Source organism: Nomascus leucogenys, chromosome 11 (assembly GCF_006542625.1).
Source record: "Nomascus leucogenys isolate Asia chromosome 11, Asia_NLE_v1, whole genome shotgun sequence".
NCBI classification, from domain to species: Eukaryota; Metazoa; Chordata; class Mammalia; order Primates; family Hylobatidae; genus Nomascus; species Nomascus leucogenys.
Genome location: NC_044391.1, coordinates 105,217,960 through 105,243,786, shown reverse-complemented (window position 1 = coordinate 105,243,786; position 25,827 = coordinate 105,217,960). Strand labels below are relative to the sequence as shown.

Here is a 25,827-nt window from a genome sequence, read left to right as displayed (position 1 = left end):
CGACAGAGTGAGACGCCATCTCAAAACAAAACAAAACAAAACAAAACAGAAAAAAGAATAATTTTCCTGGCTGGCCTGAAGGTAGTGAGTTATCTCGATTGTTCGTAGTCAGTTACAGATGGAATTCCTTGTTCTACTCCTTCCCTCCTTCTGCCTACTGCACTTGACTAGTCTTCAAAAAAAAGTATAATCTTCACTTGAGGTTAGGAAGGAGATTATAGAAAAGTGAGAAGATTATAGAAAAAAATTTTGTACTTCCATGAGAAACTATGCATTGACCATAGCAACTATTCCAGCTGTTGGATTCTAGCCTTGTTTACTGTCTTTGAGCTATTTTGCAGCTCTTTTTAAATTGCAGGCAATTGATGAATTTTGTAGAAGACAAAAACCAACCAATAAGAATACTATTTTTTTTTTTGAGATGGAGTCTCACTCTGTCTCCAGGCTGGAGTGCAGTGGCCCGACCTTGGCTCACTACAACTGCTGCCTCCCAGGTTCAAGCAATTCTCCTGCCTTAGCCTTCTGAGTAGCTGGGATTATAGGCGCCTGCCACTGTGCTCGGCTAATTTTTTGTATTTTAGTAAAGACAGGGTTTCACCCTATTGGCCAGGCTGGTTTCAAACTCCTGGCCTCAGGTGATCCGCCCTCCTTGGCCTCCCAAAGTGCTAGGATTACAGGCATGAGCCACCGCACCTGGCCGTCACAGTGTAGTTTAAGTGCTACTTATTTTGTATAGATTTTGACATCTATGCTATATATATGGAATAATCAGTATCATGAGCATCACCTTTGAATTATGAAGGATGACAATATAGACTAGTTTTCCTAAATGCCAGATGTGGATGAGAAGTTTGCAACAGAGCTAGTAAAATCATTAAGGAGAAATGATAGTGAAAGGGTTGGTATAAGGAAAAATACATGGGCCAGGCACGGTGGCTCACGCCTGTAATCCCAACGCTTTGGGAGACCGAGGAGGGTGGATCACAATGTCAGGAGTTCAAGACCAGCCTGGCCAACATGGCGAAGCCCCATCTCTACCAAAAACTACAAAAAATTAGCCAGGTGCAGCGGCAGGTGCCTGTAATCCCAGCTACTTGGGAGGCTGAGCAGGAGAATCGCTTGAACCCGGGTGGCAGAGGTTGCAGTGAGCCAAGATTGCGCCACTGCGCTCCAGCCTGGACAACAAGAGTGAAACTGTCTCAAAAAAAAAAAAAGGAAAAATACAGGAAGAGTAATGGAGGAAGGAGAGAGGGAGAGGGGAGGGAGTGGTGGTGAAGAGCAGACAGATGAGCTTGTTTTTCAGAGAAACAAATAGAGATGAAAGAAGAGAGAGGATAAGTGTGAAATACGGTATTGTCCATAGACATTTTGGATTTCCAGAAGATGGAAGGAATCAAAGATAATGATGAGACAGAAACATACCATAAGAGGCCAGGCGTGGTGGCTCATGTAATTACATGCCTGTAATTCCAGCACTTTGGGAGGCCGAGGCAGGTGAATCACTTGAGGTCAGGAGTTTGAGAGCAGCCTGGCCAACATGGCAAAACCCTGTCTCCACTAAAAATATTTTAAAAAATTAGCCGGGTGTTGTGGTGCACACCTGTAATCCCAGCTAGTCGGGAGGCTGTAGAAGGAGAATGGCTTGAACCCAGGAAGCAGAGGTTGTGGTGAGCCAAGATCGCACCATTGCACTCCAGCCTGGGTGACAGAGTGAGACTCTGTTTCAAAACAAAACAAAAAAATCCCCAAAAAGCATACCATAAGAATGGTCAGATATATGAACTACCGAAAGAAAAGTAGGGAGAAATTACTCTTGGAGAAAGTCTTCTGAGAATTATTTAAATAATAAGAAAATAGGATAGACATGGTGGCTCACGTCTATAATCCCAACACTTTGGGAGGCCGAGGCGGGTGGATCACCGGAGGTCAGGAGTTCGAGACCAGCCTGACCAACATGGTGAAACCCCGTCTCTACTAAAAATACAACAACAACAAAAAAATTAGCTGGGCCTGGTGGCAGGTACCTGTAATCCCTGCTACTTGGGATGCTGAGGCAGGAGAATCGCTTGAACCTGGGAGGCAGAGGTTGCAGTGAGCCAAGATTGTGCCACTGCACTCCAGCCTGGGCAACAGAGCAAGACTCCATCTCAAGAAAAGAAAAAAAAGAAAAGAAAGAAAGAAAATAAACAGTGAGACGTGAAGAGGCTGTGAGCATAACCCTAGATACTGCCAAGGAAAGGAGAGAGTGGGACATGAGTAGAAATTACCCAAGCAGTTAGACAATAATCAAACATTTGACGAGAGTAGTGTATCCAGGGCCAATCATCTGATTTTTACAGAGTTCATAAATTTCCAATGTACACTCCTACAGAGGTTTTTAATAGAAAATAGAGGAAAAAAATAAAGTTATTATCACAAGGGCTAGTGTGTGTGTGTGTGTGTGTGTGTGTGTGTGTGTTTTATTTATTTATTTATTGAGATGGAGTCTCACTCTGTCGCCAAGGCTGGAGTGCAGTGGTGCGATCACAGCGCTCTGCAGCCTAGACCTCCTGCGCTCAAGCGATCCTCCCACCTCAGCCCCTCAAGCAGCTGGGACTACAGGCACACTCCACCATACCCAGCTGATTGTTGTTGTTGTAGAGACGAAGTCTTATGCTGCCCAGGCTGATCTCGAACTCCTGGGCTGAAGCAATCCTCCCACCAAGGCCTTCCAAAGTTTTGGGATTACAGGCATGAGCCACCACACCCCTCCTTTTCTCTTTCTTAAAATGAGAGATATCAGAAACCAGAACCACTCCCTCCCAAATTGTGAAACATCTGTAACGTTCCTGCTGACCTATGTTGGCTAGTAGTAGTTGAATATATTTTGCCTCATTTTCAGGTCATGTTTTACCCCACAAGTCTCACTTCCACCTGAACATATCAGCAGAATGTTCTTTTGCAAAGGGCATTGTGAAACAAAAGTCTTAGCACAGAAAATCTAAAGTTGCATATGTATGAAAAAAATCGCAAGATGACATCTAGAGAAATATAAACATGGAAATGAGGAAGGAAAAAGAAATGATACAAAAGTGATCTTAAGAAATTTGAAATTCCTCAAAGACTTAACAGATATTTTTCACTTTAAGTTATTGGCAAAAACCAATTGAGTTTCTGAGTGGGAAATATGTTCCAAGTAATGGAAAGGAGAAGGAAACAAGATAATCTGATATCAGAACCGCCTTTGCCAGGATATAAGTAACATCTCCAAGAACTCAGAGATAGTTGACACATGAAGATGTGTTGCTGATTGTCCACATTCGATAAATAAAATAAAATAAAATATATTGGGAAGGGATTTATAGCTAGAGCTAGTAAAATGTGGATTTTGGCTGGCTGGCATTCATTCACACATTTACTCGTTCAACAATGCTGTATTCACTTCTCAAAAGAAGACATATGCGTGGCCAAGAAGCATATGAGAAAATGCTCAATATCACTAATCATTAGGGAAATGCAAATCCAAACCACAGTGATATACCATTTCACACCCATCAGATTGGCTGTTATTTAAAAGTTGAAAAAGTAACAGATGCTAGGCTGGGCGCGGTGGCTCACGCTTGTAATCCCAGCACTTTGGGAGGCCGAGGCGGGCGGATCACGAGGTCAGGAGATCGAGGCCACGGTGAAACCCCGTCTCTACTAAAAGTACAAAAAATTAGCCGGGCGTAGTGGCAGGCGCCTGTAGTCCCAGCTACTCGGAGAGGCTGAGGCAGGAGAATGGCGTGAGCCCGGGAGGCGGAGCTTGCAGTGAGCCGAGATTGCGCCAATGCACTCCAGCCTGGGCGACAGAGCGAGACTTCGTCTCAAAAAAAAAAAAAAAAAAAAAAAAGTAACAGATACTGGAGAGGTTGTGGAGGAAAGAGAACATGTATATGCTGCTGATGCGAATGTAAATTAGTTCAGCCACTGTGGAAAGCAGTGTGGAGATTTCTCAAAGAACTTAAAATAGAGCTACCATTTGACCCAGCAATTCTATTACAGATATATACTCAAATGAATGTAAATCATTCTACCATAAAGACACATGCAAATGTATGTTCATTTTAGGACTATTCACAATAGCAGACATGGAATCAACCTAGAAGCACATCAGTGGTGGACTGGATAAAAAAAATATGGTTCATATGCACATGGAATACTACACAGCCATAAAAAGGAGATAGTGGCCTTTGCAGAAACATGGTTGGAGCTGGAGGCCTTATCTTAAGAGAATTAACACAGGAACAGAAAACCTAGTACTGCCAGGTGCAGTGGCTCAGGCCTGTAATCCCAACACTTTGGGAGGCCGAGGCAGGTGGATCACCTGAGGTCAGGAGTTTGAGACTAGCCTGACCAACATGGAGAAACCATGTCTCTACTAAAAATACAAAATCAGCTGGGCATGGTGGCACATGCCTGTAATCCCAGCTACTTGGGAGGCTGAGGCTGGAGAATAGCTTGAACCCGGGAGGCGGAAGTTGCCATGAGCCAAGATCATGCTGTTGCACCCCAGCCTGGGTAACAAGAGCAAAACTCCATCTCAACAAAAAAAAAAAAAAAAAAAAAAAAAAAGAAAAAAAAACCTAACCTGTCAGGTATTAAGCTAATTACCTGGATGACAATATTATCTGTACACCAAACCCCTGCGATATGTAATTTACCCAGGTAACAAACCTGCACATGTACCCCTTGAACCTAAAAGTTGGAAAGAAAAAAACAAAAAAAACCCTAAGTCTGTGTTAAGTATCCATGATGTGCCAGATATGGTACCATGCGCTAAACTATAAAAATGGATGAGATGTTGACCCTGATCTTTATGAAAGCATACTCTTAGGGGAGGCAGAAAGGCAAACAAATAAATCCCTGAAATGTGTTTATCCAATTGAAATATCATCCAGAAATTTGTCGCTGGTGTTTTTTGACTTTCTCTTTCAATTTCTGTTTCTCCTCAGGGTCTTGCTTGCAGCTAGCTATTAGAATTCTCCCATGATTATAGCTGTTGATGAAGGTGTGAACTACTATATTATTATTATTATTTTTTGAGAGAGAGTCTCGCTCTATCAACCAGGCTGGAGTGCAGTGGCACAATCTCGGCTCACTGCAACTTCTGCCTCCTGGGTTCAATCAATTCTTCTGCCTCAGCCTCCTGAGTAGCTGGGACTACAGGTGCATGCCACCACATCCGGCTAGTTTTTGTATTTTTAGTAGAGATGGGGTTTCACCATATTGGCCAGGCTGGTCTCGAACTCCTGATCTTGCAATCTGTCCACCTTGGGCTCCCAAAGTGCTAAGATTACAGGTGTGAGCTACCGAGCCCTGCTGTGAACTACTATTAACAGGGAACTTAAAAAACTTTTTTTGTTTTATTTTATTTTTAAGAGACTGGTTCTTGCCCTGATGCCCAAGCTGGATTGCAAGGGTGCAATCGTGGCTCCCCGTAACTGTGAACTGGGCTCAAGTGATCCTCCTACCTTAGGCCCTAGAGTAGCTAGGACTACAGGCATGTACCACTGCACCTGGCTAATTTTTAATTAATTAATCCGTTAATTATTATTTTTGTAGAGACAAGGTCTCGCTTTGTTGCCCAGGCTGGTCTCAAACTTCTAGCCTCTCTCCTCGGCCTCCCAAAGTGCTGGGGTTACAGGCATGAACCACCCAGCCTCAAGCACGCATATTTAGAAAGCCCACTCTGTTTGATGTTGTGAAGTAAGAGAAACCTGTTAGAATAAAAAAGAATGACACAAGATATGATTTATTTCAAAGAGCAATTTCAGGAATGAGAGGTAAAGGAAAGTGAAAAAGAAATGGTTGCTGAAAGGAACACTTTGCATTTATAAACATTTTATTGCAAATGAAATAATTTCTTGCAAATAAGACTTGGCCTTCTTATTCTTATAAAACTCTGAAAGTGTCTAACACCCTTAAAATCACATCAGATTACACCTGCTTAGGGGGAAGTATCAAAGCTTCTGCAAGAGGATTCTCCACCCCAGAGTTTGTAGACTTATAATAAATATAACAAACAGGGCTGGGTGAGGTGGTTCACGCTTGTAATCCCAACACTTTGGGAGGCTGAGGCGGGTGGAACACTTAAGGTCAGGAGTTCCAGACCAGCCTGGCCAACATGGCGAAACCCTGTCTCTACTAAAAATACAAAAACTACCTGGGTGTGGTGGTATGCACCTGTAATCCCAGCTACTTGGGAAGCTGAGGCGTGAGAATCATGCCTGGGAGGCGGAGGTTGCAGTGAGCTGAGATGGCATCACTTGCACTCCAGCGTGGGTGACAGAGTGAGACTCCATCTCGATAAATAAATAAATAAATGAATAAATAAATAAATAAACTGAAGAGCCAGTGCTTCCTGGAAAGTTGTTTATTGGGGTGATCAATCAAGGAGAGACTCCACTGACCTGGACTTCCATTGATCAGGGAGTGAGGAGTTAGGTGGTAGGTCAGGGAGACTGAAGGAGAGCAGGAATGAGCAGCCTGAGGAGCAGTCAGGAAATTGTACAGGGCCGTCCCGAACCTGCTTGGTAGTGCTGTGTTGGAGTTTTCGGAATTTAGAAGGGGGCATGGTAGTTACTGGGGATAAGTGGCTAAGATCAGGAAAGTGAGTCTGGCTGGCCCAAGACCAGCAGAAACTCCAAGCTGTTGTTTGCCAGAGAGGGGGGATGTCTGCCTAGGTGTTCCAGAGGACAATGACAGTAAGGACGGAGGAGGCCATGAAAAGCAGGTAGAGGCGGAAGAGCAGGGTGTCCATCGCGTGGCTGAACTGCACCCACAGCTCCATTAGCTGGGTCTTTGTCCATCCTGAGCCCCCATCTGGCTCAGTCTCTCTGGGTCCCAGCTTCTTCCCTGCTAACTCCCCCGGCTCCTTTGGGCCTGTGGAGAGGACAGAGGCTCAGTCATGGAGTGGGAAGGGGACAGGATTAGAGGAGTGTGGGGCCCAGTGTGAAGGGCGAGTATGGGCAGTGCTGGCTTCCCTCACCAGGCAGGTGGGTGGGGGTGAGACCCAGGCCCTTATTTCCCTTCTGGGGCGCAGTGGGACAGCATCTCCCTGGGCTGGTGCAGTGGAGCAGCAGGGAGTGAAGCCACTGAGGCATGGGTGGGGGCTGGGTGGTGGCCACGTGCAGCAGGTGGGTGATGAAGACGGTCTCCAGCAGGCTGACCACCATCAGGGACAGGCACAGGGCGAAGTAGACACCTGAGGGCAGAGCAAATCATAAACAAACCAGGCAAATTTATCTCTAAGCATTTATCACGCCTCTTTCCTAAATCCAGTCTTCTTTCACAGCCCCTTCCTTCCTTCAGTGGAGCAGCAGCCATTTCTCCTGGCCCTCCTCCCTGGCCCTGGGTGCCCTTTCTCCTCCCGAAAGTGAGAGGAGCCATACTGATGAGGGGGGTGCCACTGGCAGGGAGCAAGTCATTCATCATGAGCAAGAAGACGTTGTAGCCCAGCAGAAGCGTTATCTTGAATGGGGCACGATTCTCGCTCTCTGCTGGCAGGTAGAAGCTGAGGGCATCAATGGCAACCAGAAAGCTACTGGGCACCAGCAGGTTTATGATGTAGAGGCTGGGCCTGCGCCTGATGGCCACCTGGAGAGAGACCGGAGAAGATGGCAAATAAATAGACAGCAGAGGGCTCAATTTGCATATCTGACCCCTAATCCTTGCCAATGTGCTGTGAGGCTGCTGGGGACGACTTTTTTAAGTAACACTTGTGCATATAATTGTGCTCGTCTAATAGGAGCCTCTGATTTGTTGTCTAATTTTTATTCATTTTTAACTTACTAGGAACACAATGACTGTAGAATTTAAGGTGCAAGTGGACCCTTTAAGTCATTCTGAGCAGTAGGGGTGAGCTGTTCCATTCTGAGCGGCAGGGCTTATTACAGTCCAGCCATTCCTCTCCTCTCCAGAGCAGGAGTGGGTGAATGAGGAGTGGGTGAATGGGGAGGTGGGAGGCCTTGGGGATCCTGCTTCAGGGTAATTAGGTAGATGGGGCAGTGGGAAGCAGATGCCCAAACCTCTGGAGCTTTATTTTTATTTTATTTTATTTTTTGAGACGGAGTCTTATTCTGTCTTGCCCAGGCTGCAGTGCAGTGGCATTATCTCAGCTCACTGCAGCCTCCGCCTCCGGGGTTCAAGCCATTCTCCGGTCTCAACCTCCCGAGTAGCTGGGACTACAGGCATGTGCCACCACACCTGGCTAATTTTTGTGTTTTTTTAAGTAGAGACGGGGTTTCACCATGTTGGCCAGGCTGGTCTTGAACTCCTGACCTTGTGATCCACCTCCCTCGGCCTCCCAAAGTGCTGGGATTACAGGTGTGAGCCACTGCACCCGGCCTGGAGCTTCTTTTTTACTTCCCAAAGAGCCTTAGGTCAAGAGGACAATCAAAGGGCTGCTGGGATCAGAAGTCAAACAGGGGCCCCTGGACTCACATAGAACATGATCTGGTCATATAGGTCGTTGCCCATGGACATCTTTGGGGTGGCCTTGTTGATGCCCAAGAGCTCCCACTCCCCCTGGGTTCGGATGACGTTGAGAGACGTGTCTGTGATCTCCCACACCTCCTTGTCCATGCCCAGCAGCATGCCGTCCACTGGAAGGGAGGCCGGTCAGTTCATTGCAGACGTTTTCCCAAGCCTCCCGCCCATGAAATTGGATTCCTCCCCCACTGAGCTTCTAAAACAAATTTTCCTCTGTCCTTTTAAAGCAGGGTATTCTGGTTTTCTCAGAAGTGGGTTACCGGACCAGCAATTCATATGTGTGTGGGCAGTGGCATTAATTTCTTTTGTTGTTGAAAACAAGAGTGAGTCAAGTTCGTTATGGGAATATTGGATATGACTCAAACGTGAGTCAAGAACTTTTGGAGTCATTACTACTTTCCTTCTCAGTCCCCCAGTTGTATGGTGGTGTTTTAGTGGAATCAAGCTTGAATAGCTCAATATTTTAATAATTATAGGCATGCCCATTTTGATGGTTTTAGTTTATCCAAATCTGCCACATGACACCTGGTGGCATTCGGTTATATTAATTTACCGGTTTTTAAGTGTGTTAGCTATTAGAGTTAAAAGATTTGAGCTAAAAATTACAGGTGTGCAGCAGCTCAGAGTCAGCTGGGCCTCATTTGGCACAAGGGCCACTCAGCTTGTAAAGCAGCAGTTCGTAACCCCGTTGCACGTTAGCATCACCTGGGCCCTACCTGGAACAATTTAATTGGCATCTGGGGTGATGTGTGCTTATTAGGCTTTTGTTTTTGTGTTTTGTTTTGTTTTGTTTTGAGACGGAGTCTCGCTCTGTCGCCCAGGCTGCAGTGCAGTGGGGCAGTCTCGGCTCACTGCAACCTCCACCTCCCAAGTTTCACGCCATTCTCCTACCTCAGCTTCCCGAGTAGCTGGGACTACAGGCGCCCACCACCACGCCAGGCTAATTTTTTGTATATTTAGTAGATATGAGATTTCACTGTGTTAGCCAGGATGGTCTCGATCTCCTGACCTTGTGATCTGCCCGCCTCGGCCTCCCAAAGTGCTGGGATTACAGGCGTGAGCCACCGTGCCCAATCTGTTTTTTGTTTTAACAACAGAGTCTCACTCTGTCACCCAGGCTGGAATGCAGTGTGCAATCACAGCTCACTGCAGCCTCAGCCTCTCTGGCTCAAACAATCCTCCTGCCTCAGCCTCCCAAGTAGCTGGGGCTAATTCTTTTTATATTTTGTAGAGATGGGGGTCTCACTATGTTGCCCAGGCTGGTCTCAAACTCCTGGGCACAAGCGTTTGTCCCGCCTTTGCCTCCCAAAGTGTGAGCCACTGCGCCTGGCCAGTTATTGGTATTTTCAAAAAGCTTTGTTAGGCCACCAGAGTGGAGCAACACTGATCCAAAACCTTTTCTAATGATACCTACACCACTCAAATGTCTTTCCCTGAATCTTAAACAGCTACCAAAATGTGTCACACTTACCCGTGTAGAGGAAAGAACTGAAGGTGAAGGTACAGTTCTGTTGGTCAAAAGGGAAGTAGAAGATGTCCAGGTTACAGATGCTGGTCACCTTCATTGGCTTATCATACTTTATTCGACCTTCACTGCTGATATAGGCAGTGAGACCCGAAGGTGTCTGATCCACATCCATGCTGTTTGGGGAAGGGAGGGAAGAGATGGAGGCTTAATCAGCTCTTGTCTCCCTTCCTTCCAGGGTCTCCCCTGCTGTGCTCTCCTTCTGGGCTCTTTCTCTTTTTATTTTTATTTTTTTTGTTTTTGAGACAGTTTCACTCTTGTAGCCCAGGCTGGAGTTCAGTGGCGCAATCTCAGCTCACTGCAACCTCCGCCTCCCAGGTTCAAGCAATTCTCCTGCCTCAGCCTCCCAAGTAGCTGGGATTACAGGGATGTGCCACCACACCTGGCTAATTTTGTATTTTTAGTAGAGATGAGGTTTCACCATGTTGGCCAGGCTGGTCTCGAACTTCTGACCTCAGGTGATCCACCTGCCTTGGCCTCCCAAAGTGCTGGGATTACAGGCGTGAGCCACCGTGCCTGGCCCTGGGCTCTTTCTTTAATGTCACTCTCTCGCCTCTTCTACTCGTAGTGATTTGTGGAAGTCGGTTCGTTGAGACTATGTGCCTGTCTGTATCTTTTGGTGGCCCCATGCCCTGTGCTGACCCTAGGCTGTTCTCAGCAGATGAGGTTTCACGCTGGCTTCCCCAGCCTGCATACGCACGATTCCAAGATGAAGATGTCTGGGAGCCACAGGTTTTCAGCTAATACCGTGAGTTTATTGATGCCAGCACACTCTTTTGGGTTCCAGTTAATGAAAGGATTGTCCCACACCTGCATCAGGGCAGTGAGGGACAGAGGTGAGTGACGGTGAGCTTTTCCTGTCGGCCTCTCCCACCCTTTCCATTCTTCTTTAAACCTTGATCCTCCCACTCCCATTTGTGACCCTAATAACAACAGCTTATCCCCCTGATTCTTGATTTAACAACGTGTCACCAGAAAAGTACCCCTTGGTAGCCTTTTGGCAGGCAGATATTAAATATGGCCTAAAACCACTTGGAGTTAGGACCACACCAATATTTTGGCCTGCACTTGGCCTTTTTTTTTTTTTTGAGTTGCTATTTCAGTCTTCCTAAGACTCCCAGGGAGGTTTGGGTCCCCATGGTGAGTCCAGTTCTACATGGAGTTATTTTGTCCCAGATCCCAGAAAAAGTTATACTTTGGGTAGAGGTTTGAACTAGAAAACTTTTAAGTCACTTTTTCTGTGTGTGTGTGTGTGTGTGTGTGTGTGTGTGTGTGTGTGTGTGTGTGATGGAGTTTCGCTCTTGTCACCTAGCATGGGGTGCAGTGGCGCAATCTTGGCTCTCTGCAACCTCTGCCTCCCCGGTTCAAGCAATTTTCCTGCCTCAGCCTCCTGAATAGCTGGGATTATAGGCACCTGCCACCATGCCCAGCTAATTTTTGTATTTTTAGTAGAGATGGGGTTTCACCATGTTGGCCAGGCTGGTCTTGAACTCCTGACCTCAGGTGATCCACCTGCCTCGGCCTCCCAAAGTGCTGGGATTACAGGCGTGAGCCACTGCTCCTGGCCCCTTTAAGTCACTTCTAACTGCTCAGGCTTAAAATTATAAATGAAGTGGGGAGGAGATAGTTGAATCTGCCTTACCAAATCCATCCACAGGAATGATGTCAGCAGCTGGAGCTGTGCATCCTGACAAGGAAATTTCCACTCAGGATTATTAGTGTAAAAAGGTTTGGCCAATGCCCACCTCATATTCCCACCAATATTTACTAATTTATTGGGCCAGGCATTGTTGTAGATGCTGAATTGTCTTTTCCTCACTTGTTTCCCCTGTGTCTATGGGCAATTCTGATTTTAATTAATATACAGACTACTTTTTTCTAGAGCATTCTAGAAATGACAGGATTCAAAGACAAATGGCTTCCTGAAAAAATATCACTGCAGTATTCTTCTTCGTGCATCTCCATTGCATAGGAAAACCATCTAACTTGTGTTAAATCCATCCAGGGTACCTATTGTTCACCACGGGGCCAGGGCCATGTTGGGTTGACAGGGCAGAGGGTCCTCGTTCCTTATGAGAAGCCATGGAAAAGATGCAGGGACTAAGTCTCACCACTCCCAGGATGGCAGACAGGGTGAAGGAGATGTTGACACGGGTAGGGATGCTGTAGTTGGTGAATGGACGGAAGGCCTTTCTGTCAAACACTGCTTGGAAGGCAGCAGGGTCAACCCCACGCTGGTCAAAGCCTGAGCAATTGATGGTAAAAGCGTCGCCTCTTCCTATAGAGAGCAGAGACTGCGTGAGAGAGGGACTCTATTTCTAGGGCTGGAATCTCTCTGCAGAGAGATAAAATAGGGGACATACTGAGAGGGGAAGGTGAGCCCCTCCTTCCCATGCCAAGACTCCCCAAGGCCATGGTTGGGGAGGATGGGCTGGGCTGGTAGGCAAATGGTGGAAGTCGATGTGGTGAGCTGAGGTCAGGGCTCTATTCTCATTCCCATTGTTTCATCCTCATGCAAAGTTTGCCTAAATCTATATGAAAACTTGGCCTAAGTGCGATGGCAGCTACTTCCAGGAGTCCTTTAATGTACCCATCACAAGACTCTTGGCTCACCTAGCAGTAGAACTGCCCAAAACTTGTGGTCCAAGTCACCTAAAAATTGATGCTAATGTATTTCTCTCTCTAACTCTTAGGATCTTAAGTCTACTGAAGGCAAGAACTGATTTATCAAGAGGATAAGAGACATTTTACACAACTGCTCTTACTAGGTAGATGTAAGAAACGTGGTAGGTATCTGACTAGGTGCTTACCTTGGTGCTATGCATTTATTTTGCTCTTCTCAGATTTAGTGACCTCGGTTATCTCATGGGTTATTTCTAGCATCGGGATCATGAGGTGACATCACTGAGCATACAGCATTTGTTCAGTCACAAAGTGAGGCCAGTGTCCTGGGCACGGTGACTCATGCCTATAATCCCAGCACTTTGGGAGGCCGAGGTGGGCGGATCACAAGGTCAAGAGATCGAGACCATCCTGGCCAACATGGTGAAACCCTATCTCTACTAAAAATACAAAAATTAGCTGGGCATAGTGGCGCGCGCCTGTAATCCCAACTACTCAGGAAGCTGAGGCAGGAGAATCGCTTGAACCCAAGAGGCGGAGGTTGCAGTGAGACAAGATTGTGCCACTGCACTCCAGCCTGGGCGACAAAGCGAGACTTCATGTCAAAAAACAAACAACAACAACAAAACCACAAAGTGACGCCGGTGCAGATATTGTCTCTCGGCCATGGCCAGGGAGCTATCTGGGTAGTACCTGAGTGGCATCTTTGCCCCATTGCCATCATTATATGGTCCTTTTCTCTGCCTCCTTCTCTCTATCTCCATCTCTTTCCATAATATTTAAGGTATGTGCCCAGATTGGGAACAGATATTACCTCATGGAAGCAAAATATCTGCTCATTTCCACCTCAGATTGTCCCCTCCCTCAGGGCATGTTTAAAATCAGTGGCTACTCTTCTCATAGATATCATATCAGGAGAAACAGAGACAAGGAGAGGGGGAAGAAGGGTGTGGTAGAGGAGCATCAGAAGTCGGTGAAAAGGTGGAATTGGAGAAGAGGTGAAATGAGACAGTTTGATAGATCCCTGTGCAGGCAGGAATAGAGAAAGTCTGTGTGTACTCATCAGTGAACTGTCTTTCTATCTGTCACCAAAAGGAAATCAGGACACAGACGTTATGGAAGAAATATTTAACACGTTAATTCTGAATGCCCTCCAAGTGCTAGAGGTGAGTCCAGGTGTCCCTCGGAACCACACTCTGGTCTTCCCTGTTCTTGTCCCATCTTACCTTGAAGCAGAAGACTGACAGTGAGGCAGAGGAGGACACTCCGCCTTGCAGGCCACCCTCCTTCCATTCTTCTTTCTGGACTCTTCTCTGGGGACTCACCAGGAGCCCCCAAAGCCTGGAGCTTAAAGGAGCTCAGACCACACCTTGGTTGCTGGTTTTGAATACAACTCATGGCAAGTGACCACTCCCTGTGACAGCCTGTGACCAGAGAGGTCCCAGCCAAGTGTCCTGCATTGGCTCTGCCCAGATGCACCTTCCGGGCTCCAGGCAGGCAGGAAATTGGGCAGACACTAGGGGAGAAGCATTCTATTTGGCAGCTGTGTGCTGAGATCCAAAACAAAATAACGTGCCTTAATAAGAGAATGTAGGCTGGGGAAATTAGGATTGTGTGCTTCCAAGACCAGGGAATCTGTGTGCACCAAGACCAGGTGGCAATACTTAGTGATTTGGTTATGAATACCAAAGTATCTTTTTTTTTTTTTTTTTTTTTTTTTTGAGACAGTCTCTCTCTGTCGCCCAGGCTGGAGTGCAGTGGCATGATCTTGGCTCACTGCAACCTCCACCTCCCTGGTTCAAGCAATTCTCCTGCCTCAGCCTCCTGAGTAGCTGGGACTACAGGTGTGTGCCACCACACCCGCCTAATTTTTTGTATTTTTAGTAGAGACGGAGTTTCACAGTGATAGCCAGGATGGTCTCGATCTCCTGACCTCGTGATTCACTCGCCTCGGCCTCCCAAAGTGAGCCACCGAGCCCAGCCCCCTTACCAAAGTATCTTACAGCTTTTGTTGACATTGGAATTATTCCAAATGCCAAATTATAAAGCTTGGTTCATACCTTCATCATCTAGTGTCTATACTTTTCCAGTAGCCCCTAACTAGATTTCCTCTTTACAGCGTCTCTGCCTTTCTGATTTATTCTCTCCAAAGCAATGTTCCCCATATAATTTTTAGGCTATGCATTGATTACATGATAATAGAACTCATAAAATTAAGATAGTAACACTTTGTGCTGTCAATAGTGTTAATATATAGCGTTATTGTAAACTAGTAATCTCAGCTAACATCAATATCATTGGCATGTGTTAATATTATGTCTTATGTCACCACTTTCCTATTAAAAAAACAATTGGCTCAAATGAATGAATTGGAGCATTTTTATTTCAAGTATCTTAGCTACATTTCCAGAAAGACTTGGACAGTTTTTCCTTGCAGAAAGGGTGAAGGTCCAGATGTAGAATACAAAAGAAACTTTGTTCAGAATCAATGATCATGACAGCCCTAAGTAGAAAGTGCTGAGAAAGGCAGGAATGACTTAGAGGCCCAAAGTAGGAAGGCACAGGAGAGGGCTGCAGTGGATTCCATTTGAAGTTTGCGGCAGCCACAGTCCTTCAGACCTACCACCTCTGCAAGTAATTTCTTCCCTGACTTGGAAACTTGGCCAGCTTAAGCCAGAGGTTGAAGGGAAAGAAAGAATCAAAGAGGGGAAAAAGAGAAGCAGAAAGGTGGCTAGAAGTACTGGAGTGGAAGGAGCGAGAAAGGGAGGAACAGAAGGGAACAGAGGAATTGTTAGAAAACCTGCTCCAGGCCAGGCACGGTGGCTCATGCCTGTAATCCCAACACTTTGGGAGGCCGAGGCAGGAAGAATGCTTGAGCCCAGGAGTTTGAGACCAGCCTAGGCAACATAGTGAGACCCCATCTCTACAAAAAGTAATTTTTTTTTTTTTTTTTTGGAGACAGAGTCTTACTCTGTCACCCAGGCTGGAGTGCAGTGGCGCAATCTCGGCTCACTGCAACCTCTGCCTCCTGGGTTTAAGCAATTCTCTGCCTCAGCCTCCCGAGTAGCTGGGACTACAGGCACGAGCTACCACGCCCAGCTGATTTTTGTATTTTTAGTAGAGATGGGGTTTCACCATGTTGGCCAGGATGGTCTTGAGCTCTTGACCTCGTGATCCACCTGCTTCAGCCTCCCGAATTACTGGGATTACAGGTGTGAGTCACCGCGCCCAGCCAAAAAGTAATTTTTAAAATGAGCCAGGTGTGGTGGCGTGTGCTTATAGTTCTCACTAGTTGGGAGGCTGAGGTGAGAGAATTGCTTGAGCCCAGGAAGTCAGGGCTGCAGTGAGCCATAATAGTGCCACTATGCTCCAGCCTGAGTGACAGAGCAAGACCCTGTAAGAAAGGAAAGAGAGAAAGAAAGAAAGAAAGAAAGAAAGAAAGAAAGAAAGAAAGAAAGAAAGAGAAAGAACAAAAGAAAGAAAAGAAAGAAAGAAAGAAAAGAAAGAGAAAGAGAGAGAAGGGAGGAAGGAAAGAAAGAAAGGAAGGAAGAAAGAAAGAAAGAGAAAGAGAAAGAGGGAGAAGGAAGGAAGGAAGGGAGGGAGGGAGGGAGGGAGAAAGACGTGCACTACTCAGGAGGCTGATGCAGGAGAATCACTTGAACCCGGGAGGTGAAGTTTGCAGTGAGCCGAGATTGCGCCACTGCACTTGAGCCTGGGTGACAGAGCGTGACTTCGTCTCAAAAAAAAGGAAGGTAGGAAGGAAGGAAGGAAGGAAGGTAGGTAGGAAGGAAGGAAGGAGGAAGGAAGGAAGGAAGGAGCGAGAGAGAGAGAGAAGGAAGGCAGGAAGGAAGGAATGAGAAAGAAAGGAAGGAAAGAAGGAAACCTGCTCATGGTTTAGAGCTCTCTTTCATGACTTCAAAGGGTTCAGCTGGGAGACACGTTAGCATCTGCAACATAAGGTACTGGCTGACACAAGGAGGAAGTTGTTGTCATGAGGGCTGGGGCAACTGGCCAGGCTACAGATGCCTTCCCAAGCCAGGAAGCCAGGTGGTTCTATGCATAATGTACCTTTAAAGCAAGTCAAACACAGGTGCGATCTAGGACAGATCTGGAAAGCCAGGTATGTGAATGGCCCTGGAAGTGGATGGAAGAAGAGAGAGCAGCAAATGAGATCCTAGGACCCTTGGTTTTGGACTATACAAGGCATCGATCTGGGGGATAGAAGCCCTGGAAAAAAATGGCTATCATCAGGGTGATTCTCAGCTTAAAAGGAGGGAAGTTGGGGCTGAGGATGACTGAACAACATGGTAGAAATTGAGCATGAAGTCTATCCTTTAGATTTGACCCATCATGCCATTTAGGACCAAAGTACAATGTCACCATGTGACTTGGACAGTGTCTCCTGGGAATGCCTGCCCCCTCCATCCCTTCTCCAGCAGGCTCTCAGAAAGGGGAGGTCAGCCGTATTTAGACAGAGCTTCAATAGCTGATATATCTTTTTTTTTTTTTTTTTTGAGATGGAGTTTCGCTCTTGTCACCCTGGTTGGAGTGCAATGGCGTGATCTCGGCTCACTGTAACCTCTGCCTCCAGGGTTCAAGAGATTCTTCTGCCTCGGCCTCCCGATAAGCTGGGATTACAGGCGTGTGCCACCACGCCCAGCTAATTTTTGTATTTTTAGAAGAGACGGGGTTTCACCATGTTGGCCAGGCTGGTCTTGAACTCCAGACCTCAGGTGATCCGCCCATCTCGGCCTCCCAAAGTGTTGGGATTACAGGCATGAGCCTCCGTGCCTGGCCCAGATATCATTTTTCTAAGGCCATCAGGATTATCTGTTCCCTACATTCCTACATTCTCTGGAATATCCTGGGTAGTCTTTAGGGCTCCCATTTTAATTCCCAGTACATGTCCTTCCTAAGCCAAGCTATGGGCTTTCGTGGTGGCTCAGAAGCTCTTCTCTGACTCAGAGATCACTGTGGAAGGGTCAGGGACTTCCTCCACACTGTCTTCTTTCTCTGGGCATCTTTGGAGCTTATGTCTTGGGTTTACATATCTCTAGAATTCTTGGGCACTCGGCCAGGACAACATCTAGAAATAGAGCCTCTGAATTTAGGCTTTAACTGCCTCCTTGGGTAATTCTGGGTCCAGTTAGGATTCTCATGAGCCTGGGGTTACCTAGAGCAGGGTTGCTTAACCTCAGCACTGTTGACATTTGGGGCCGGGGAATTCTTTGGAGAGTTGTCCTATGCATTGTAGGATGTTTAGCAGCAACTCTGGCCCATCAGGTGCGAGTAGCATCCCCCTACTCTAGTTGCAACCATTAATAATGTCTCTAGAGATAGCCAAAGGTCTTCTTAGGGGTAAAACTGCCTGCACTTGAGAACACCTGGCAAGTTGGGATTCTAGAAATTTAATGCTTTTTAAAATCCAAAACGACAATAGGGTGGTCATCATGTCCTCTCCTCTCCTCCCATCCCATGTTCTAAGTGATAAGATAATTCCTGGCCCCTCTCATGAAACTCCCAGTATGGGCTGGCAGCAGACACTTGAGACTCCTGTCCAGGCACTTTAGTATTGGTACCGGGTGTCTGCTGGGCCATACTCTGGGGATCAGAAATAGAGAGGTTGGGCAATAGATTCCCTAAGACTTTAGGACACCAAGGTGAAACTTCTTCAGAAGGGCTGGGGCACAGACACTGGATTTAGGAGCACAGTGCTGGGGTCCGGCGCCAGGCCAGCCAGTAAGGCCTGCGTGAGTAGGCAAGAGAGCTTGTTCTACTCTGAAATGAGGGCAAGTGTCACCTTTCATCAGTTTCATAGGCCCTGTGGAGGCACCGTGTGAGTATTGTCCTGGCCTGGGATGCATAGCTTGTTCTGGCTGAGGGTACCCAGGGTGGCTGAATAGTCAGAATCGGAAATTCCAGAAAGGCTAGAGGCTGGACACAGGAGCACGTGGGCCTTAGAGGCTCAGGAGAGCCAGAGGTGGTTTGAGTCAGTGCTAAGGACACTGCTGGGCTGGGTTTCCAAGGCCTTCATGTTTGTGGGGGCAGCCCTAGATCTGTTGGAGGATACCATCAAATCAGGTGTGGGTGTTTCCAGAAACCTTTGTGTTTCCTTGGGATTCCCTAAACCTTGGTTGCAGGTCTGCAATAGCTATGCCTGAGTTGACTGGAAAAGCATTTCCTTCAGCCTAGAGCTACCCATCCTCTAGGAGCCCCTTGTTGGAGAATGGCCTCGTGCAGCATAGCCAGCCTTCCCAGGAGGGTAGAAAGTTAAGGCGAAGAATCTCTCTGGCAACCGTGCATTACCATCAAAACCCTCCAGCTTCACACCTGGTCACCTCCCTAGTGGTCTCACTCCAAAGTTTGGTATTTTCTACATTATCTATCCTTCTAGATTATTCTGAGTTCATTTGTTTGAAATGCAAATCTGACCATGTCTTTCTTTTTTTTTTTTTTCTTTGTTTTGGAGACAGAGTCTTGCTCTGTCGCCCAGGCTGGAGTGCAATGGTGTGATCTCGGCTCACTGCAACCTCCGCCTCCCGGGTTCAAACAATTCTCCTGCCTCAGCCTCCCAAGTAGCTGAGACTACAGGTGCATGCCACCACACCTGGATAATTTTTTGTATTTTAGTAGAGATGGGGTTTCACTGTGTTGCCCAGGCTGGTCTCGAACTCCTGAGCTCAGGCAATCCACCCGCCTCAGCCTCCCAAAGTGCTAGGATTACAGGCGTGAGCCACCGCACCTGGCTGACCCTGTCTTTCTTATACTTGAAATCTTTCAATGGCTCCCATCGTTGATAGCAGTTAAAATTGTTGGGCCTGAGAATCTGCATTTCCAGTGAACTTCCAGGTGTTGCTGCTGCTGCAGCCAGCTGGTCTTGGGACCACACTTGGAGAACCATAGGCCTAAACCGTGAAGTGCTCCTGAGCGTGATGTAAAATACACTCCCTGACTTAACTCCCACCTAGCTCCCCATCGTTTTTTGCCTGGAATTTTATGTTCTAAAAGAGTTATTCTTATCTTTAATGTATATCAGAATTACCTCATGTGCTCTACCCTCACCCTTCTGTCCCTAAATCAGTCTTGGCCCCAAATCGGAAGAGCAGGCAGTTGTGCTCAGGAATTTCCATTTCATTCATGGGTGATTCTAATATGGATGGGCCATGGACCACACATGGAGAAACATACTACTAAACAGCACCCTGAGCCACACAATACTTGATTTTACACCTCTATATTTTTCTCAATCTAAAATACACCTTCTACCATTGTTTTCCTGTGCTATTAATCAATTCTTTTTTTTTTTTTGAGACAGAATCTTGCTCTGTCACCCAGGCTGGAGTGCAGTGGCACGATCTCGGCTCACTGCAGCCTCTGCCTCCCAGGTTCAAGCAATTCTCCTGCCTCAGCCTCCTGAGTAGCTGGGACTACAGGTGTGCGCCACCATGCCCAGCTAATTTTTTTGTATTTTTAGTAGAGATGGGGTTTCACCATGTTGGCCAGGATGGTCTCAATCTCTTGACCTAGTGATCCACCCGCCTCGGCCTCCCAAAGTGCTGGGATTACAGGCGTGAGCCATCATGCCTGGCCTAATCAATTCTTTTTGTTTTCTTTTGAGATGGAGTCTCACTCTGTCACCCAGGCTGGAGTGCAGTGGCGCAGTCTTTGCCTCTGTGTTCAAGTGATTCTCCTGCCTCAGCCTCCTAAGTAGCTGGGACTACAGGCATGGGCCAGCATACCCGGCTAATTTTTTGTATTTTAGTAGAGATGGGGTTTCACCATGTTGGCCAGGCTGGGCTTGAACTCCTGACCTCAGGTGATCCGCCCGCCTCTGCCTCCCAAAGTGCTGGGAATACAGGCGTGAGCCACTGCACCCAGCCAATCAATTCTTAAAGATTCAGCTCAGCTCAAGTGTCTGGTCTTCTGTGAAGCCTTCCTCCTGCATGCACACGCATGCCCGCACGTACCTGAACTCTATCATAACCACTACATTGGAAGCATCTCTTTGCATGTACATCTTCCCTACTGCTCTGTAATGTCTTGGAGAGCAGGAATCACATCTTCTTCTTTTTTGTACCCCCAGTGTATGGCATGTAATAGTAGGCAGTCAATAAATGTTTGTTAAATGCCTGGACTGCCAGTTCACTATGCATGAGCAGAGGGGACACAGGCACCCTGGGAGGATGTAAGGGGTGGTTGGGAGCTGCATGGGAGTCCTGAGGCCATATCAGAGAAGTTAGCTGCTGTTTCTGTGGTGTGGCTGGGGTGTGGGCCTTTGTCTTGGGTGCAGTCTGGTGGAGATGGGGTTGGTAGAAGCACTGCGGTCTGCAGCAGGTGGGATCCAGAGGGCTGAAGCAAGGGCCTAGCCTTTTCTTTCTTTCTTTCTTTTAATTTTATTATTTTTTTGAGACAGAGTCTCGCTCTGTCACCCAGGCTGGAGTACAGTGGCATGGTCTTGGCTCACTGCAAACTCCGCCTCCTAGGTTCAAGTGATTCTCCTGCCTCAGTCTCCCAGGTAGCTGAGAATACAGGTGCACACCACCACACCCAGCTAAATTTTGTATTTTTTTTAGTAGAGATGGGGTTTTGCCATGTTGGCCAGGATGGTCTTGAACTCCTGATTTCAAGTAATCCACCTGCCTTGGCCTCCCAAAGTTCTGGGATTACAGGCGTGAGCCACCACGCTCAGCCCCAGCCTTTTATTTCTGAATATTTCTTCTCTAACTTTGCAGAAAATGCCAGGCTCAGAATAGTCTACCAGAGCCACCACCAACTGAGTTTCTGCCATGTGCCCTATACTGTGTTAAGCACTTTACTTACAGCATTCTTATCCTCATGACTGCTTTCAGACAGAATTCTCATTTTACAGATTGGAAAACTGAGGCTGGGGTGTAGTGATTCACACCTGTAATCTAGCACTTTGGGAGGCCAAAGTGGGAAGATCGCTTGAGGCCAGGAGTTTGACACCAACCTGGGCAATCTAGTGAGACCCCATTTCTACATATGCCTGTAGCCCCAGTTACTTGGGAGGCTGAGGCAGGAGGATCGCTTGAGCCTAGGAGTTCAAGGCTGCAGTGAGCCATGACTGCACCACTGCACTCCAGCAAGACCCTGTCTTACAAAAGAAAGAGGCTGGGTGGGGTGCCTCACACCTGTAATCTCAGCACTTTGGGAGGCTGAGGCAGGCAGATTGCTTGAGCTCAGAGGTTTGAGGCTAGACTGGGTAACATGGTGAAACTCCATCTCTACAAAGAATACAAAAGTTAGCCAGGTGTGGTGGCGCATGCCTTTAGTCCCAGCTACTTGGGAGGCTGAGGTGGAGGTTGCAGTGAGCTGAGATCACACTGCCCTCTAGCCTGGTTGATTGAGTGAGACCCTGTCAAAAAAGAAGGAAAGAAAGAAGAAAGGAAGCAGAGAAAGAAAGAAAGGAAAGGAAACTGAGGTGCAGAGAGGTCCAAAATCTTACTCAGGCCAGGCATGGTGGCTCACGCCTGTAATCCCAGCACTTTGGGAGGCCGAGGCAGGTGGATCACCTGAGGTCAGGAGTTTGAGACCAACTTGGCCAACATGGTGAAACCCCGTCTCTACTAAAAATACAAAAATTAGCCAGGCATGGTGGTGGGCGCCTGTAATTCCAGCTACTCGGGAGGCTGAGGCAGGAGAATCACTTGAACCCCGGAGGTGGAGGTTGCAGTGAGCTGAAATCGCACCACTGCATTCCAGCCTGGGCGACAGAGTGAGACCCTATCTAAAAACAAAACAAAACAAAACAAAACAAGACAAAACAAAAAAAACAACAAAAAAACTTGCTCAGTGTCCACTCAGGTGGAAATTGGTAGAATCCAGATTCAAAGCCAGATTAATCTGATTCTATTGCTCTTTCTTTGCTCTTTTTATTACTTTACAGCTAGGGAATCTTGTTGACTGGTTCATTATGTCCCTAGGTTTTCATCAGTGAAATCCCTGGGCCTGAACACTGCTTGGATCCCAAGGTAAATAGTAGGGCCAGCAGCTATAGTTTTGCAAATCACAGGCACCAATATCTATCTCCTCAGCTTATCCCAAGAGGATCACACTGCATGGCCCCTGGTGGTTCCGTTCATCTGGGACTCTGGGAGATCAGATTTGGAATATAGATGTTAGCTGGCAAGGTCAGAACTCGATGGTGGAAGGAGGCTGTGAGGGCTGCCATTCTACATCCCGAATGGATGGCAATCACATGCAGAGGGCATTGGCCAGGGCTAGGGAGCTGGGAGAGCAGGAGGTATCTAAAGCACCCAAATCGCCAGCTGGATCACCAGCTGAGGTCAGGCTGCTATAGTGCCTGGGAGCAGGAGAGTGGGAGCGTCCTGGGCCTCCTGAGCCGCACCTGGGAAAAAAGGCTGATGGATAAGTCTTCACCTGTGGCTGCCACTTTCGCAGTCCCAGGCTCTTTTCCCAGGCACTGTTGAATGATGACAACCTCATACTTGTCACTTCACTTCTCTCCACTTCATTTTTCCCATCTGAAAAAGGAGGGGGTTGAGCTGGAAGTCTGTAATTCTGTATGTCTCTTGCCTCCCACGTAGAAGACTGTTTTGCACTGCAGATTTCAGTCTGTGTGAAAAATGGACGCTCTCTAGTGTTTCACATTCAGTTTTGCAGCTTCTATCAACTTACTAATAATTGTCAATAGCAATATTTGAAACATAATTTAATCTGTGTTATTAGCTCTACTTCACAAATGAAAAAAAATTAATTTATAAGGTTAAGCCACTTGGCCAATATGATCCAACTAGCAAGTAATGGCATCAGATTAAAAACCCAGGACGGCCAGATGCCAGATTTTTCTCTACTGTACCTTCATTTTTTTCCTGCTGTATAAAAGAACCAGTGCCAATGAACTGTCAAATAAAAGAGGTTATCAAAGGGAGAATCGGAAATAGAAGAGGGGAAAAAGGACAGGTTTGAAATAATGCCTGTGGCTTCACATCCTAGAGTAGATCTGAAGGAAGGGGAAGGGGAGGCAAACACGATAACGAGACAAATATTCTAGTGTGAAGTTAATATGGAACCAAAAGAAAGTAGATTAAACATGGAAAAATGCTTTTTTTTTTTGAGACAGGGTCTCACTCTGTCACCTAGGCTGCAGTGCAGTGGCGTGATCTCGGTTCACTGCAGCCTTGACCTCCCAGGCTCAGGAGATCCTCCCACCTCAGCCTCCTAAGTAGCTGGGACCACAGGTGCATGCCACCATGCCGTGACTAATTTTTCGTATTTTTTGTAGAGATGAGGTTTAGACTGTTGCCCAGGCTGGTCTCGAACTCCTGAGCCTCAAGGGATCCACCTGCCTTGGCCTCCCAAAGTGCTGGGATTACAGGCGTGAGCCACCGTGCCTGGCTGAAATACTGCTTATAATGGTTTAGATAATAAGAAAGTGAACATGTGAGAACCACAGGATAGCACTGCAGATGTATGGACAAAGTGAGGAGCTGCCAGGCAGAAACGGGCTGTCAAATGCAAGGTGGTACAGGCGGGACCAGTGCCTGTCAGCAAGGTTTCTAAAGAGGTCATAAATTACGTTGCAAAGCCTTTCAGAGGTTTGCCAGATAACAAGAGGAAAGTCATTAGCACAAAGTGTACTTATCATATGATTCTATTATAGATGGAACAGCAAAGCAGCAGGCACACCTGTTAATTTTGTGGGAGAGCTCCAGATTCAAAGGTCCTGTATGATTACCACTGATGTTAGGATCACATGTTCAGATTTTGCTTGTGGAGAAAATAAAATCACTATAATTATATCATGCCTTCTCTTACTAAAAGGAGATATATAGAATATTAATCCATGTGTCAAAAAAGATAAACTGAGGACTTCCATTAAAATCAAACTTAAAGCTACATTTTGGGGAAAATGTGAAGAAACGAAGCAGAGAAATATGTACCTGGCCGGGCACGGTGGCTCCCACCTGTAATCCCAGCACTTTGGGAGGCCGAGGTGGGCAGATCACCTGAGGTCAGGTGTTCAAGACCAGCCTGGCCAACATGGTAAAACCCCGTCTCTACTAAAAGTACAAAAAAATTAGCCAGGCATGGTGGCGCAGCCCCAGCTCAGGAGGCTGAGGCAGGAGAATTGCTTGAACCTGGGAGGCAGAGGTTGCAGTGAGCCAAGATTGCACCACTGTACTCCAGCCTGGGTGACAGAGTGAAACTCTGTCTCAAAAAAAAAAAAAAAAAAGAAAGAAAGAAAAGAAAAAAAGAAAGGAAAAGAAAGAAATATGTACCTGAAGATGGGGGGGAAGACAAAATAATGCAAATTGATCTTAAATAATTTCAGAGCCCCTCAAAAGCTGGGTAAACAAGCTACTCTGAAAAAGTTTAGGATGAGTTTTCAAGTGAGAATGACCATCTCAGTATGGGGTTATAGGAGTGGAAGGTCTGCAAGGGTCTGGCAGTAGAACATACATTAGCAGCAAAAAAACTAAATCCAGAGGGAGCACAGAGAAAAGATGGATTGGTCAGAGTTGATTTGGGAAATACACTCTCCAGAAAGGAATGGAGAAAGTATAAATAGTGAACTTAGGTGCTGGGACTTATGACAGGGGTAAGGAGGTAGTGGGTAAGGGATAGGGGTGGGACTCGGGAAAATAGGGGAGAGAGTAAAAGGAAATGTAAAAGAAAGTTTGTCTTTGGGACCCTGATCAGGGCCTTGCTCTTCGTGTTTTAATTCTCCTAAAGTGTCAGCAGACAGAGACTTGAAGTGATACTGATGTCTCCATATGGGACTCTGAGCACCTCTCTGGGTTTCCTCCTCAATTTGGAAAGCAATGTAGCAGACAGGTTAGGAGTCCAGCCTCTAGGAGTCAGCCAGCCTCGGGTCAAACTGCAGCTGTCACTTAACTAGCTGTGGAACCTTGTGAGGCCACTAACCGGCATCTCTGTCTTCGTGTTCTACAGGTAAAAAATGGAGACAATAATACAAAACCACAGTTCTAAAATCTAAAGAGCTTGGAAAACCAAATGATTTTTTACAAATATTTGGTGGCGGCCGGGCGTGGTGCCTCATGCCTGTAATCCTAGCACTTTGAGAGGCCGAGGCAGGTGGATCACCTGAGGTCGGGAGTTCGCGACCAGCCTGGCCAACATAGTGAAACTCTGTCTCTACTAAAAATACAAAAACTTAGCCGGGC

At 46.8% G+C, this 25,827-nt stretch overlaps 1 protein-coding gene and 1 pseudogene across 2 annotated transcripts in view; one reads left to right on the top strand and one right to left on the bottom strand.

Moving 5' to 3' along the window:
- The window catches only part of LOC100592933, a 77,859-nt pseudogene that overhangs the window by 36,811 nt on the left and 15,221 nt on the right, over positions 1-25,827 (top strand). The window lies entirely within an intron of this gene.
- On the bottom strand, positions 6,382-13,979 carry LOC100604165 (5-hydroxytryptamine receptor 3C). Its single transcript, XM_003256541.2, has 9 exons — positions 13,885-13,979; positions 12,148-12,314; positions 11,679-11,723; positions 10,737-10,846; positions 9,983-10,152; positions 8,464-8,624; positions 7,413-7,617; positions 7,010-7,225; positions 6,382-6,903 (listed from the first exon to the last, which is right to left on the bottom strand). Exons 1-9 carry the CDS (start codon positions 13,949-13,951, stop codon positions 6,701-6,703), a joined length of 1,344 nt encoding a protein of 447 aa, XP_003256589.1. The 5' UTR covers positions 13,952-13,979; the 3' UTR covers positions 6,382-6,700.

Excerpts from the sequence above, each read along its gene's own strand:
- LOC100604165 (XM_003256541.2), bottom strand. The coding sequence starts at position 13,951 with ATGGAAGGAGGGTGGCCTGCAAGGCGGAGTGTCCTCCTCTGCCTCACT. Across the intron at positions 10,153-10,736 it reads GACATCTTCATCTTGGAATC|CATGGATGTGGATCAGACAC; the intron begins GTGCGTATGCAG and ends TTCCCCAAACAG. Across the intron at positions 7,226-7,412 it reads CAGTGGCACCCCCCTCATCA|GTGTCTACTTCGCCCTGTGC; the intron begins GTATGGCTCCTC and ends CTCTGCCCTCAG.